The sequence below is a fragment of the Antechinus flavipes genome, chromosome 2, assembly GCF_016432865.1.
Source record: "Antechinus flavipes isolate AdamAnt ecotype Samford, QLD, Australia chromosome 2, AdamAnt_v2, whole genome shotgun sequence".
Taxonomy (NCBI): Eukaryota; Metazoa; Chordata; class Mammalia; order Dasyuromorphia; family Dasyuridae; genus Antechinus; species Antechinus flavipes.
The window spans coordinates 131,302,952-131,319,322 of record NC_067399.1 but is presented as its reverse complement, the minus strand read 5'-3'; the positions used below and the strand labels follow the sequence as shown (position 1 = coordinate 131,319,322).

The 16,371-nt window shown below is 35.6% G+C and overlaps 1 protein-coding gene across 1 annotated transcript in view; it reads left to right on the top strand.

The window, feature by feature from the left end:
- The first annotated feature begins 609 nt into the window (after positions 1-609).
- RAB11FIP1 (RAB11 family interacting protein 1) overlaps positions 610-16,371 on the top strand; it is a 64,945-nt gene continuing 49,183 nt past the window's right edge. Inside the window, exon 1 of the mRNA XM_051975515.1 lies at positions 610-758. Within this exon, the coding sequence (XP_051831475.1) occupies positions 640-758 (119 nt within the window). The 5' untranslated portion in view covers positions 610-639. The remainder of the gene's footprint in view (positions 759-16,371) is intronic.

The window sequence follows — 16,371 nt, the reverse complement described above, 5'->3', positions numbered from 1 at the left end:
ACCTTTTCCCAAACAGAATGGCCACTGTGAATTCTTCACATAACCGAACCCCAACATTTGGTGTCTAAGATCTCATCATTTGGTGCTGAACCCCAATCTCATAACACAATAGTGTTATACTCTAGGAGGCAGACAGTAGAGACAAGCTTGCTAGGGACTGAGCTTTAGGAGTCCAAAAAGGATAATGAAAGCATCATCTCCCAAACCTCCTAAGGAAAGCAGCCGATGAAGGTCAATGAGGAAATAAAGACAAATGGAGAACAAAGGGGACACTAGTATGGAGGAGCAAAGTAGTGCAGAGACTATCTCTAGAGGAAGGTTCGCCCTCCAAAGGACGTGAGTCCAATTATCTATGTCAATTAATTTATTTTTAAAATGTTATTAATAGCTTTTGTTTTTATATTACTTTCATTTCACAATATATCTTTCCCACTCTACTTAGAGAGCCATAAATTATGACAGAAAAATGAAAGAGAAATATAAAAGCATTTGGGTAAAACTAACACATCAAGGAAGTCCAACAGTATATGTTGTGTTCTATCTCCATAGTCCCCTAGATCTGGAGCTTGCAATCTAATAGGAGAAAAGACACATACAAGTAATTCAGTAGATGAAAATAGAGGGAAGTACAATTCAAGAATGAGGAAACAAAGAAATGAAGGTGATAAAGGCATGGAAACAAAAGGGCAGAATGAGAATTGGAGACAACTAGTTCAATTGGGCCTTGATGAAGGACAGTTGAAAGGTGATAATGTGAGGTAAGTTTGGAACAGATGAATGGAGAGTTTTAAATGGCAAGATCAAAAATGTATACTTCTATATTTATATTTATCTATACTTATATATATGTATGTAAGTATACATACATATATATACTTATAATTAAAAAATTATACTTAAAATTTATACTATGCATCTGAAGTCAGAGATCCTGAGTTCAAATCCCAGATATTCTACTTACTACTTGTGGGATGTTGGGCAAACATATCTACTTCTCCTAATCTTAGTTTCCTTAACAATCAACCAATGAACAAGTATTTTTTAAGCATTTATTATGTGCTAGACATTGTATGAGGTATTAGGGATATAAAAACAAAAATGAGAGGAGAATAATACATATCCATAAAAGTATATACAGAATAAATATGAGTATATACAGAATAAATATGAGTTAAATTTTTAGAGCAAGGCATAGGGGAATAGGAAGTGTTTCATGTAGGAAATACAGGGTCACATAGTTAATAAGTATCTGAGCCATTTTTTTAAAGTAGGGATTTTTAAAAATAGAAATAAAGGAGTACATTCTAGGAAGAATTCACAGCATGTGCAAATGGCCAGAAATGGGAGACCGAATATGTGGGAGGAATAGTACAAAATGGCCAATTTGACTATAATATAATATGCATGAAAAGGAATAATGTTATATGAGCAAGCTTCATAAGGCAGATTGGAGCCAAAGGTTTTAAGTGCCAAACAGGACATTTTGTATTTGATCTTAGGGGTAACAGGGAGCCACTGGAGTTTATTGATCAAGAGACTCACACATTAGGTTTATGTTTTAGAAATAACATGGTGGTTATTGTTGGTGGGGTTGAGGTTGGGAAAGGGGGAGACCCCAAAAGTTTGGAGTCCCAGGCTGGTGTTGTGAGGTATCTCAAAAGAATATGTAGGCTTGAGGCCATCTCTTTAGCCAAGGGCAAAGTTTTATTGTAATAGTAAAGCCATTATAAAGCAGACTCAATTGTAAGGGAATTCAGCAGAGAAACAGAAGCAAGAAGATATATTTATCTAACTTTCAATCATTGATATGCTAATTCTTTGGCTCATAGGTAGGAAGGAATTTGGTTCTCTTTATTACTGACCAGATTATCAGTCAGCAATGAATTGAGGAATGGTCTTATTCACTATGGCTTCAGGAGTTTGATCTGTGGGAGTTTCCTGAGGCAGAACCAGAAGATTTAGGATTACTGACTTATTGTTAGAACAGAAGCCCCCCAAGGTCAGGGGACCCCAAAACTTCCCTAGAAGCTATACCATATCAGTGTTTTATGTGATCCTTTGTTCTTGGAGACATGGAAAATATCAAGGTAGATTGGAATAGGAAGGTAATAAAATAAAGGGGTTGTACTTTACCTAGCTCAAAAAGGCAAAATTGGGAACAATGGGCAAAAGCTATGGATTTAGGGTTAAGAAAATATTTTGTAACAATCAAATCTATCTAGAAATGAAATGGATTTTCTCAGGAAATAATGGGTCCCCCTTTACTAACAGTCTTCCAGCAGAAGTTAAATGGATCATTTGCTAGAAATTTTTATAGAGGGAAGCAAATATTCGGATTGGATTGCCTCTTAGGTTCCTCCTAACTCTAAGATTCTCTGACAATTTGATCTCTGAGGTTCCTTTTAGCTTCAGATCTTATGAACAATTTTATTTGATAAGGCAAGAGGGAGCAAATGAAGATTTTTTTTGCATACTTATTGTTTTTGAATCAAGCAAAAATATCCCCCAATAAAAATTTGCTTTTCAAAAAATTCCTTTTATCTTTCCAAATGCATTTTTGTAAAATACCCTCCATGTATGTTTATCTGCATCTCCTTTCATCTTGTCTTTGGAATGTAAACCCCTACAGAGCAAAGAATCTTCCTGGTTTTGAATTAGCTTTGGGCATACTTTGAACACAAAATAGAACAGCCTGCAAACTAAGCAAATGGACCTTTAAGAACAAGAGGACCTTTGCTTTTTCTTTTGATCCGATGACACTCAGCCAGCGTCTTTTTATGTTTTCATTTTAAAATTTATTTTTATTATGCGCATGAACTTTCCACATACACTGGAACAACACTGGATATAAAATAGTGAACTTCTGTTACATAGACAGTGAACCCCACGTGTAGGGAGGCCCTGGTGTGCGGAGGGAGGCTTGTCCCACTTCACAGATGGCCTGAAGGGAGGTAGAATAAACATCTCCAGGCTCTTCTGGTCTTCCCCCCTTCTCTAAGGGAGACTTTAATTCCTTCCAGGAGAAGCAAGAGGTCAGAGTCACTGCTCTGCTCTCCTCAGAGGATGTACCCCATTAATAGCATATCTATTTGTTCCCTTAAATATTATTCTTTGACTCTAGGAGATAGGATCAGGTTTAAGCTAACTTCTTACCGCTGTGTTCTTGTTGGTGGGGAGGGAGGACCCCAAGTTTCATTTCCAAGGCTTGATCCCTTTCCCACCAAATACCAGTTCCATAATAAACATACACAGTAAATAGTAAATACTGGGAACTTGGGACCAGCTTGTGGACTGAATCACCTTATTCTTAGGAATTGCTAAAACAACCCATCCTATCCTGTGGTCAGCCATGATGGGAACTCAAGTTTTCCCAGACTGTCTTGATTAGAATATTTAAGATAGCCTTAATGGGAACTCATCCCAAACTGTCTTTAAGAGAGTCTCGATATCTGATTATACAACCTTGTCCCTAGATCCTGCCTTTAATACCTCCTACTACCAAATTCCTTCCCTGTTTCTCCCCTTCAGGGGTCCTTAAACTACTGCCCGCGGGCCAGATGTAGCAGCTGAGGACCTTTATCCCCCTTACTCAGGGTATGAAGTTTCTTTATTTAAAGGCCCACAAAACAAAGTTTTTGTTTTTACTATAGTCCGGCCCTCCAACAGTCTGAGGGACAGTGAACTGGCCCCCTATTTAAAAAGTTTGAGGACCCCTGCTAGATCCTGCCCTACCCTTCATTCTACCATCTTCCCTGAGTTATAAAAGTAGTGTCGCCCCAAAAGCAATCACCTATGACTCTGCCTTGCTTAGCTGTGGTTGGTTTGAGCCTGTGTCCTATTTATGTAATAAAAAACCAAATCTGTTATCCGTGATGGACGGCTTGTCATGGTTGCTCCATGTTGTGAACTAAATCTCTATTATATTATTTTCATAATCTTCTTTAACAATTATGCTCTATTTCATATTTCTACTTATATTATATCTCTAGTACCTTTATTATTACTTCAGTAAAAATTCAAATCATAGCAAATCTTAAATCAGAGAAGGTATATGATGAGGTCCTAAATGGTGGGTGCGCTGGGGAGAGGAAAATTATTCCCCGGGGCAGGTAGGAAGAAGTCTCAGTTTAGTTCCAGGGTCCCATCCCCTGGAGGTAATCCAGTCAGAAATACAAGTTATGTCCAGTCCCGGAGGCTAAATTCTCCCTCTAAGACAAGGTACAATCCATGCCATAGTTACTGCCCTCCTTTGGGTCAGTCCTCCGCAGCACTCTGCCTCGGGGTTCTTTTCCCTTCCTCTACACCACAGGGTATCTCCCCTGACTCCCCTAGGCTTCCTAACCCCCCTTCTCCTCCTTACAGCTAACTCTTTTGGGGTGCTGAGTCCCTTCCAGGATTTAACCTGCCAGCTAAGGACACGTCCCAGCCTCATGGGGGGCTCCCTTTCTACAGGCAATTGTGAGTTCCACTGAGGAACTTGTCTTGTAAATGCTCTCCCACTCTATTTCATGTTTACCTTTCCCAGTGTCTATTATATCCTGTCATTTTGGGGATATATCTATATATACACACATATAGGGGAATATAATTTATTCCCCTAAATAAATCTACCTTTTGCCAGAGAGAATGGCCATTGTGAATTTTTCACATGACTGAACCCCAACGTTGCCAAACCCCACATCATAGCTCACTTCAGTGTGTATAAAAGAATACACAGACAATACAGTGAAGGAAGGAGTTCTTCCTCTGGAAAGCAGGTAGCTCAGTCCTTGTCTCATCAAGAGGAAATTCCCCAAAGCCTGAAGAATAGCATAATGGGTATCGCTAGCTTCTTTCATGTCTTCCTGGAGTCTTTTCCTTTAGCCACCTGAAGTGGGGTCTTCCCTTTGTAAGCTGGAAATCACAAGGGATGAAAGCAACTGGGAGTTTGAAGAGTTAACTATCCTAGAAGGCTAGAGCTTCACTCCTCTCTTCAACTCTCAACAAGAAGAGAATGCCATAAAATGGGCTTTGGAACTGGGGCTACATGTATTCTTTGTGGGGGCTTTTTAAAGACCATATTAAATTTGACATAATTGTATCAAACCTCTGCCCTTCTTGTCTATATTTTATTCTGAACTCCCTTCCTCTCTCTCTGTCTCTCCCTCCCTCCTTCCCTACTTCTCCTTTTCTTTCTCTCTTTCTCCCTCTCCTTTTCTTTCTTTCTCTCTCTCTCCCCTCTCTGTTTCTCTTTCTGTGTTCTCTGTTTTTTTTTCTCTCTTTCTTTTCCTTTCTCTGTCTCTGTCTCTCTTCCTTCCCCTTTCCTCCTGCCTCTCCCTTCCTCTTACTTTTTCCACATGTTACTTTTATTTATGACTGTTATTGCATCATGTTCACTTCTGGATACATCCCTTTCTCCTCCCCCTTCTCTTTGAGCTAACCTTTGGTTAAAAAAAAAAAAAAGAAGAAGTTAAGGAAAAAATATTAGTTTAGTGATGAAGTCAGAGTAGAAATTCCTAGTTCAAAGTAAACATATGATAAATGCACAATGGCCACTCTCTTTGGCAAAAGGTAGGTTTATTTAGGAGAAGACAAAATAAGGAGGCACCGGGAGTGGTAAATATGAAATAGAGTTGGGACAGTACATAGTTAGCAAGGAAATGATAAGTTCCCCACAATTATCCAGGAGAAAGGCTGTATTTTATGAGGTGGAAGTAAACCACTGACTGGCAGGTGAGATCCATATAGGAGTTTAGCAGACTAACCAGAGTTAGCCACAGCAAGTAGAATGACCATTAAAGGGAAGACTCTCTGAGGGAGAGGGAGAGAGAGTAACTTACCTGGGCTTATTCTTGAAAAGGACTTAGCAAAGATCATCAGGAGTAGATCATTTATAGGGAAAATACAGCCTTGGGTTTTTTTTGGGGAAATCAGGGAAATAAAAGTGGAAGCTCAGAGAGAGGGATCAGGGAGCAGCTGGAATGCACCTGGAAGTCTAGATTCCAGATCTAGCTTAAGATATGCTAAAAAATATCTTAGTTTGTTTAAAGATGCATAGAAGATGGGGAGAAACAATGGAGGCTGATAAAAAGTTCTGAGCTCACAATTATTCTATACAAACAGGATAGTTTAGGAATTGGTAATATCTGATAATAACCAGATGGGTTTCTTTTGAGAGGGGGAAGAGAATAAGTCCACATCATAAGAAAAACTAACTAAACACTAGAATATACATAGTATACAAAATGGTAAAAATAATGATGCTGATTATAACCAGTATTTGTATGTGCTTTATAAATATTATCACATTTTTATCCTCGCAACAACCTTGGGAAATAGGTGCCATCCTTATTTTACAGATGAGAAAACTAAGGCAGAAAGGTTAAATGACTCAGCTCAGTTTTCTCTTTATATTATTAATGTTTTATCAGTGATCTTATCTTTTTTTTTTTACTTTTGGCATTGTTATTGATATCCTTCCCTTCATAACTTGATTCACACTGAGAAAAAAAAAGCCCTTGCTTATAACAAATAGTCAAGCAAAGTGTAGTGACAAATATAGCCAAACAACACAGATGAGATACTGTCCTTGTCAGAAAATATGTCTCATGCGACATCTCTAATGCATCATCTCACCACCAAAAGTGAGAAACATGTTATTAGTTTTCTGAAGTTATGATCAGTCACTTTATCAGTCTGAGTTCTTAAACCTTTTTAAAGATGTTTTCCTTTACATAATTGTAGCCATATAAATTGTTCTCCTGTTGGAAAACAATTTGAATTATGCCCCAAAAGTTACTAACCTGTGCATATTGTCTCAGAATCAAAGGTGAAAAGGCCCTATTTATTTATTTATTTTTTAAAAACATTTCAGCAATGTCCAAAATGCCTTTTTATTTTTTTTCCTTTTTTTTAAAAAAAATTATAACTTTTTATTGACAGAGCCCATGCCTGGGTAATTTTTTACAGCATTATTCCTTGCACTCACTTCTGTTCCAATTTTTCCCCTTCCTCCCTCCACCCTCTCCCCCAGATGGCAAGTAGTCCTTTACATGTTAAATAGGTTACAGTATATCCTAGATACAATATATGTGTGCAGAATCGAACAGTTCTCTTGATGCACAGGGAGAATTGGATTCAGAAGGTATAAATAACCCGGGAAGAAAAACAGAAATGCAAGCAGTTTACATTCATTTCCCAGTGTTCTTTCTTTGGGTGTAGCTACTTCTGTCCATCCTTGATCAATTGAAACTGAGTTAGATCTTCTCTTTGTCAAAGAAATCCACTTCCATCAGAATACATCCTCAAACAGTATCATTGCTGAGGTATATAATGATCTCCTGGTTCTGCTCATTTCACTTAGTATCAGTTCATGTAAGTCTCGCCAGGCCTCTCTGTATTCATCCTGCTGGTCATTTCTTACAGAACAATAATATTCCATAACGTTCATATACCACAATTTACTCAACCATTCTCCAATTGATGGACATCCTTTCATTTTCCAGCTTCTAGCCACTACAAACAGGGCTGCCACAAACATTTTGGCACATAAAAGGCCCTATTTATACAAAACTATTTATAGTAACTCTCTGTAGAGACAAAGAACCAAAAATTATGGAGATTCCCTTTGAGGAGTGGCTGAACAAATTATGGGCTTATGTAATGGAATATTATTTTATTATAGGAAATGGTGAAAGGAATGATGTCAGAGGATCCTGGGGAGTCTTTGAGGAACTAATGTAGAGTAAAGTAGGCAGAATGAAAAGAACAATTTATACAATAGCAACATTAATAACGATGGTTGGTTTTATATATGAAGAAACATAGCTTTTTAAAAATTTTTTTTAATTATCCTCCTCCCCACCCCCTTCCCCAGATGGCAGGTTGACCAATACATGTTAAATATGTTAAAGTATAAATTAAATACAAAATAAGTATACATGTTCAAACAGTTATTTTGCGGTACAAAAAGAACTGGACTTTGAAATAGTGTATAATTAACCTGTGAAGGAAATCAAAAATGCAGGCAGATAAAAATAGAGGGATTGGGAATTCTATGTAGTGGTTCATAGTCATCTCCCAGAGTTCTTTCACTGGGTGTAGTTGATTCATTTCATTACTGCTCTATTGGAACTGATTTGTTTCATCTCATTGCTGAGGATGGCCAGGTCCATCAGAATTGATCATCATATAGTATTGTTGTTAAAGTATATAATGATCTCCTGGTCCTGCTCATTTCACTCAGCATCAGTTCATGTAAGTCTCTCCAGGCCTTTCTGAAATTATCCTGCTGGTCATTTCTTACACAACAATAATATTCCATAACATCCATATACCACAATTTATTCAGCCATTTTCCAATTGATGGACATCCACTCAGTTTCCAGTTTCTGGCCACTGCAAACAGGGCTGCCACAAACATTTTTGCACATGTGGATCCCTTTCCCTTCTTTAGTATCTCTTTGGGGTATAAGCCCAGTAGAAACACTGCTGGATCAAAGGGTATGCACACTGTGATAACTTTTTGAGCAAAGTTCCAAATTGCTCTCTAGAATGGCTGGATGTGTTCACAATTCCATCAGCAATGTATCAGTGTCCCATTTTCCCCACATCCCTCCAATATTCCGCATTATCTTTCTCTGTCATTCTAGTCAATCTGATAAGTGTGTAGTGGTATCTCAGAGTTGTCTTAATTTGCATTTCTCTGATTAATAATGACTTGGAGCATCTTTTCATATGGCTAGAAATAGTTTCAATTTCTTTGTCTGAGAATTGTCTGTTCATATCCTTTGACCATTTATCAATTGGAGAATGGCTTGAGAAGAAACACATAGCTTTCAAATAGATGTTTTGGACAAAAAAAAATTATGACATAAATATAAGTAGTCAAGTCACCCTCTTAAAGATGTAGGATGATTTCTTATTTGGATGTCAGTTATTGATGATTTAAAGGGGGCATAAAAAGAACTTTGATATTAAAAAATAAACAAACTAAAAATGTGAGTATAAAAATAGTTTCAGGAAAACAAAATAAGATAATTTACGGGATATAGGAAATAATGATATTATTATTATGTCCTTTAAGCTCATTTGCAAATAATTGTTTCATGATTAAAGAGCGTTAGAGTATGAGAAAACACACTTATTGATTGGAGTATGATTTAAAAGAAGTACTGGTTTCTTGGAGAAAATTTTTTAAATTGTTACTTTATTTTTAAAAATAACTTTTATTGATATCTTTTGCTTTTCTGTCATTAAAATTTGTTTCATCATCAGAGTTGTGCTAGCAAATGTTTAACAATTTGCCCTCTAGGAAAAAGTATGTAGGACACATTTTTAAGTTTAATTTTCATTATTAATGTTTTCTAAATGAATATTAAATAAATGGAAATTACCAGCATTCCTATATATCATAAATAAAACCCTGCAAGAAAAGATAGTGAAAGATACCCCATTTGAAATAACTCTAGTATAAAATACCAAGGAATACACCTGCCAGAAATCTTATAAACAAAATTTATGCATAAAAAATAAATAAAATAATTTTATACAAATAAATCTATATTTAAATAATGGGAGAAACATTAGTTGTTATGTGTAGACAGGGCCAATAAATAAAAACAACAATTTTACCTAAACTAATTTATATATTCAATGTTATCACTATTAAATAACCAAAAATTATTAGTTAAAAAATAATAAAATTCACTTGTTCTGTAAAAAACAGTCAAGATTATTAAAGGAAAAAGATATAAAGGAAGGAAGTTCAGCAGTATTAGATCTTAAACAATATTACCAGGTAGTAATTATCAAAACTAACTAATACTGACTAAGAAATAAAAAGGTAGTCTAATGGAAGAGAGTAGAAGTACAATTTTTTTCCCCAATGCAATTGGGGTTAAGTGACTTATCCAGGGTCACATAGCCACGAAGTGTTAAGTGTCTGAAGTCAAATTAGAACTCAGGTCCTCCTGACTTCAAGGCTCATGCTCTATCTCCTATGCCACCTAGCTACCTGTAGACATACAATTTATTATAGCAACCTTGTATTGGAGAAGTATAAAGACTTAAATGTTGGTGAAGAATTCACTATTTGGTAAAAATTATTGGGAAAACTGAAAAGCAATCTGGCAGAAATTGGGCATAGAATAATATCTAACTCCTTTTACCAAGATAAGGTCAAAGTGGATATGTGACCTACATCTAAAGAGAGCTATTATAAGAAAAGCTGAAAAACATGTACTATCAGACTTATGGATAGGTGAATAACTTATGAATAAATAATAGATAGTGATATGAAATATAAAATGGAAACTTTCAATTACATTAGATTAAACAATTTTCATATAGAAGGAAAGCAAACTGAGAAATAATTTTTATACAGTTTCTCAGATAAAGATCTCATATCTCTATTGTATCTAGGATATACTGCAACATATCCAACATATAAAGGACTGCTTGCCATCTAGGGGAGGGGGAGGAGGGAGGAAGGGAAAAAAAATTGGAACAGAAACGAGTGTCAATATAAAGTAATTATTAAATAGAAATTTAAAAAAAAAAAGATCTCATATCTCAAATATGTAAAGAATTTTGTCAAACCTGTAGGAATATTAGTCATTTCCATTCACAAACCATCAAAGGATATGTACATTCAGTTTTTGTTGTTGGTGGTGGGTTTTTTTTTTTTGTTTGTTTTGTTTCATTTTGTTTTGTTTTTGTGAGGTATTGGGGTTAAGTGACTTGCCCAGGATCATAAAACTAGTAAGTATTAAATGTCTGAGGCTGGATTTGAACTGCGTCTTCCTGACTCTAGGGCCAGTACTCCATCTAGTTGCCTCCCAGGAAAGTTTCCAGTGAAGAAATAAAAACAATTTATAGTCATATTAAAAAATGCTTTATATTTTACTTGCTTAGGTAAATGCAAATTAAAACAATCTTGAGATAACATCTTATACCTATCAGTCTGGCTGACATATTGAAGGAGAAAGTGACAAATGTTGGAGGAGATGTGGAACATTTGGAACCCTAATTTATTGTTGATGGAACTATGAACTAGTTGCTCTCAAACATTTTGAAAAGCAATCTGGAATTATTCTTTGTCTCGTTAAGTCTAGATAACAACAAAACAATAAATCAAGTCCTAGTTTAAATAATTTTGCTTATACTAAAAATTTAGCAACGGTCTCTTGGTTCTAGTGCACTCTGCCTAGTAAATCTTCCTTTTCCTTCTTCCCAGGGAACCATTTTAAATTTTAAAAATTAAAAACAAAATCAGATGGGAAAGAAAAAAAATCAGTAAAACCAATCAACTCGTTGAAAAGATCTGATATTAGATGTAGAGTTCCACACCCCAAAACCCTGACTTCTGCAAAGGAACAAGGGGATTTTTTTTTAAGAGACATGAATGGCTTTTGCTGCCCCCAGAACTGATTCCTTCTTTTCTGGCTTTATTCAAATCTTGGGCCTCCTACCAAGATGAGGTTACCCTCAGATCTCAGCCCAAATATAAAACTGGAAGATATACCCAGAGGCATACTGGGTTAAAAACTCATGAGAAGAGATTCGTTCTTAACTTATTGTTTATTTTTATTTTTTTAATGTTATCAAAGAAATGTAATTTTTACTTATTTATTTTATTTTTATTTTTTATTATAGCTTTTTATTTACAAGATATATACATGGGTAATTTTTCAGCATTGACCCTTGCAAAACCTTCTGTTCCAACTTTTTCCCTCCTTCCCCCCACCTCCTCCCTCAGATGGCAGGTAGTCCAATACATGTTAAATATGTTAAAGTATATGTTAAATACAATATATGTATATATAGCCATACAGTTATTTTGCTGCACAAGAAGAATCAGACTTTGAAATGATGTACAATTAACCTGTGAATGAAATAAAAAATGCAAGCGGACAAAAACAGAGGGATTAGAAATACTATTTCCTTCATTTCCCACTTTGCCATACCTTCATTTCCCAGAGTTCTTTCCCTGGATGTAGCTGGGTCTGTTCATTATTGAACAAATAGAACTGATTTGATTCATTTCATTGTTGAAGAGGGCCATGTCTATCAGAATTGATCATCATATAGTATTGTTGTTAAAGTATATAATGATCTCCTGGTCCTGCTCTTTTCATTCAGCATCAGTTCATGTAAGTCTCTCAAGCCTCTCTGTATTCATCCTGCTGGTCATTTCTTACAGAACAAAAATATTCCATAACATTCATATACCACAATTTATTCAACCATTCTCCAACTGATGGGCATCCATTCAATTTCTAGTTTCTAGCCACTACAAACAGGGCTGCCACAAACATTTGGGCACATACAGGTCCCTTTCCCTTCTTTAAAATCTCTTTGGGATATAAGCCCAGTAGTAACACTGCTGGATCAAAGGGTATGCACAGTTTGATAACTTTTTGAGCATAGTTCCAAACTACTCTCCAGAATGGCTGGATGTGTTCACAATTCCACCAACAATGCATCAGTATCCCAGTTTTCCCACACCCCCTCCAACATTCCGCATTATCTTTCCCTGTCATTCTAGACAATCTGACAGGTGTGTAGTGGTATCTCAGAGTTGTCTTAATTTGCATTTCTCAGAGTTGTCTTAATTTGAATTTCTCTGATTAATAGTGACTTGGAGCATCTTTTTCATATGGCTAGAAATAGTTTCAATTTCTTCATTTGAAAATTGTCTGTTCATATTCTTTGACCATTTATCGATTGGAGAATGGCTTGATTTCTTATAAATTAGAGTCAATTTTCTACATATTTTGGAAATTAGGACTTTATCAGAACCTTTGACTGTAAAAATGTTTTCCCAGTTTATTGTTTCCCTTCTAATCTTGTCTGCATTAGTTTTATTTATACAAAAGCTTTTCAATTTGATATAATCAAAATTTTCTATTTTGTGATCAGTAATAATCTCTACTTCTTCTTTAGTCACAAATTCCTTCCTCTACCACAGGTCTGAGAGGCAAACTATTCTATGTTCTTCTAATTTATTTACAATTTCATTCTTTATGCCTACATCATGAACCCATTTTGACTTTATCTTAATGTATGGTGTTAAGTGTGGGTCAATGCCTAGTTTCTGCCACACTAATTTTCAGTTTTCCCAGCAGTTTTTGTCAAATAATGAATTCTTATACCAAAAGCTGGGGTCTTTGGGGTTGTCAAACACTAGATTATTAAAGTTATTGACTATTTTGTCCTTTGAACCTAACCTATTCCACTGATCAACTAGTCTATTTCTTAGCCAATGCCAAATGGTTTTGGTGACTATTGCTTTATAATATAGTTTTAGATCTGGTACAGCTAGGCCACCTTCATTTGATTTTTCTTTTCATTAGTTCCTTTGAAAGTCTTGATCTTTTGTTCTTCCAGATGAATTTTGTTGTTATTTTTCCTAGATCATTGAAATAGTTTTTTGGGAGTCTGATTGGTATAGCATTAAACAAATAGATTAGTTTAGGCATCTTTATTAAACTTACTCAACTTATCCAAGAGCACTTAATAGTTTTCCAATTGCTTAGAGCTGACTTTATTTGTGTCGAAAGTGTCTTGTAGTTTTGCTCATGTAGTTCTTGACTTTCCCTTGGCAGATAGATTCCCAAATATTTTATACTATCGACAGTTACTTTAAATGGAATTTCTCTTTGTATCTCTAACTGTTGGATTTTGTTAGTGATATATAAGAATGCTGATAATTTATGTGGATTTATTTTGTATCCTGCAACTTTGCTAAAGGTGTGGATTATTTCTAATAGCTTTTTAGTAGAATCTCTGGGTTCTCTAAGTATACCATCATATCATCTACAAAGAGTGATAATTTGGTTTTCTCGTTACAGACTCTAATTCCTTTAATCTCTTTCTCAACTCTTATTGCCGAAACTAGCATTTTTAATACAATATTAAATAGTAATAGTGATAGTGGGCAACCTTATTTCACTCTTAACTTATTGTTTTATTAATTGTTTAGATTTAATAAAATAATAGAGAAAATGTTAGTAATGCAAATTAAGCCTAAAAATATGTCACAGAGAGGGATTTTCTGGAGAGATGGATGTTAAACATTTACCATCACACTGCTGCTGATATCCTTGAATTATAATAGTCCCAGTTCAGCTGTTAGGGCTGAACTTCTTGCCTCAGGTTGTTCCAGATATCTCGAGGAACTTTTTGCCTATCCACTCACCACTTTTACTATGTTACAAGCACTTTGCCCTTTTCAATTCAGATAATAAGCTGTAGTGAAGAGAACACTGGTTTCAAGAGCAGAGGACAAATATAGCTTCAAGTTCCAGCCTTGTTATCACCTTAGACAAGTAACTTCCCTTCTGAAAACTGAAGTAAAAATCAGAACAAAACAAAAAGCATTTATTGAGCACAAGCCTGGCTGACATTGCTATACCATTTCTGACATTCTGTACTTCTGAATTCAATAAGCACGTGCTGCCTTTAGCACAGGGGATACAAAGGTGAAAGATACATTGTTATTATTTTGAAATTTATAATATAATAGGTAAAATAATGAGTATACAAATAGCTTATTATACAAAGAACTGAGACAAGATAAAAGCAAGGGCCAGACAATATTTTATGAGAAATATGAGGAAGGAGAATAACAACAATAGGAACACCAGTATACAGCTTCCACCCATGTGAAAGGAAGGGTCATTTCATCAGGGAGCTCTTTCACCTTCTCCCTTTGACTGTAATCAAGACAATCTTCATTCACTACCAGAAGCAGCAAAATCTCCTCCTTAGAATCCATCAGAAACAGGTGCCCAATAAGCTGAAAGCCATACATTTCTGCTTGAATACAAAGTAGAATATTTGCTGTGGATACAGGGTTAGAAGGCACATTGATTATATGAAGGACAGTTAATCTCAAAACCAAACATGTCACTCCACAAGACAAATTCTTTGCAGAATCATTGGATTATCAGAATCAGAGAAATGTCATACATCCTAGATACCTGCAGTTCAGCAAGGCATTTGGAAGGTTATATAATGCTTTTTGTTTATTATTTTGTAGGCAAGATAAAGAATGTGGACTAGAACATCTTGGTCATTGAGTTAATCCCAAACTAGTTGAATGATTAAATCCCAGGAGTGGTGATAATAGTTGATATCAAACTGGAGGGAAGTTTCTATTAGAGTATTCTAGATATCTATTCTTGATCTTTGACGATTCCACATTAATTAAATTCTTAGATGAAGTATAGATGCCATGCCTTTCAAATTTACAGGTGATGGGAAACTGAGTACCATATAACAGAATGTTCATATGTAATGGGTAATGTATTCTTCCAAATAACTAGGATCCTAAAAGATCCAAAAAGGTAAGAACAATATGCTGAACTTCATAGTTACAATGTAAAGTACTATGGTTGGATTTTATTTTATTTTTTCTGATTGTCTTATTCCCCCCCCCCCCAATTATATGTACACTTAATTTTGTGTGTGTGTGTAATGTATAGGATGCTAAGTGGCCTAGAGACTTCTAGAGTTCAAATCTGGCCTTGGACACTTAGCTAGTTGAGTTACCCTGAACAAGTCATTTAACCCTGTTTGCCCCAGTTCTTCATCTGCAAAATGAGCTGAAGAAGGAAATGGCAAACCATTCTAGTATCTCTCCTAAGAAAACTCCAATTGGGGCTACAAAAGTTGAATACAGCTGAAATCACTAAACAAAAACAATAATGCACAAAATGGCAAAAGCATAGGTAGACAGCTGTTCAAGTGAAAAAGATCTGGAAATTTTAGTAAACTGTAAACTCAATATGAGTGAGCAGTTTGACATGAAAGACAAACAAACAAAAATTTAGACCACATTATGAGGGGCATAGTGTCTAAACTACTGGAGGTGATGTCCCAATGCTTCTCAGACAATATTGTAAGGATTGTGTTTAGTTCTGGATACCATATTTTTAAGTGGACATTGGCAAACTGAAATTTATCCCAAAGGGGAACAGGTAGGATGGTGAGAGCATTAGATACTTTGCCATATTATCATTGGCTGAAGGAATGGGAGACAGAGAGAAGAGTAGTAGGAGACAAGGTACGATTATTGTTTTCAATTATTTGAAATGCTATCAAGTGAAAGGGATGGAGTCGGATTTTTTCCTTCGGCTCTGGAAGGTAGAATTAAGATTATTGGGTAAAATTTGGATCAATAAAAGGAAGAACTTAATAACTGTTCTTTGAGGGGAGAGAGGTTCCAGACCTGTGTTTTCATGATATAGAGAATTCCTAGTGTGCACACTCCTTCCATTGATTCAGATCATCAACTTATCTGTACAAGTACACATAGGCTGGTTTGAAGTATATGTCTCCAAGGCTGACCTCGGTAGCATGTTTTAGGTCCCAGTTTGCCTAATGGTG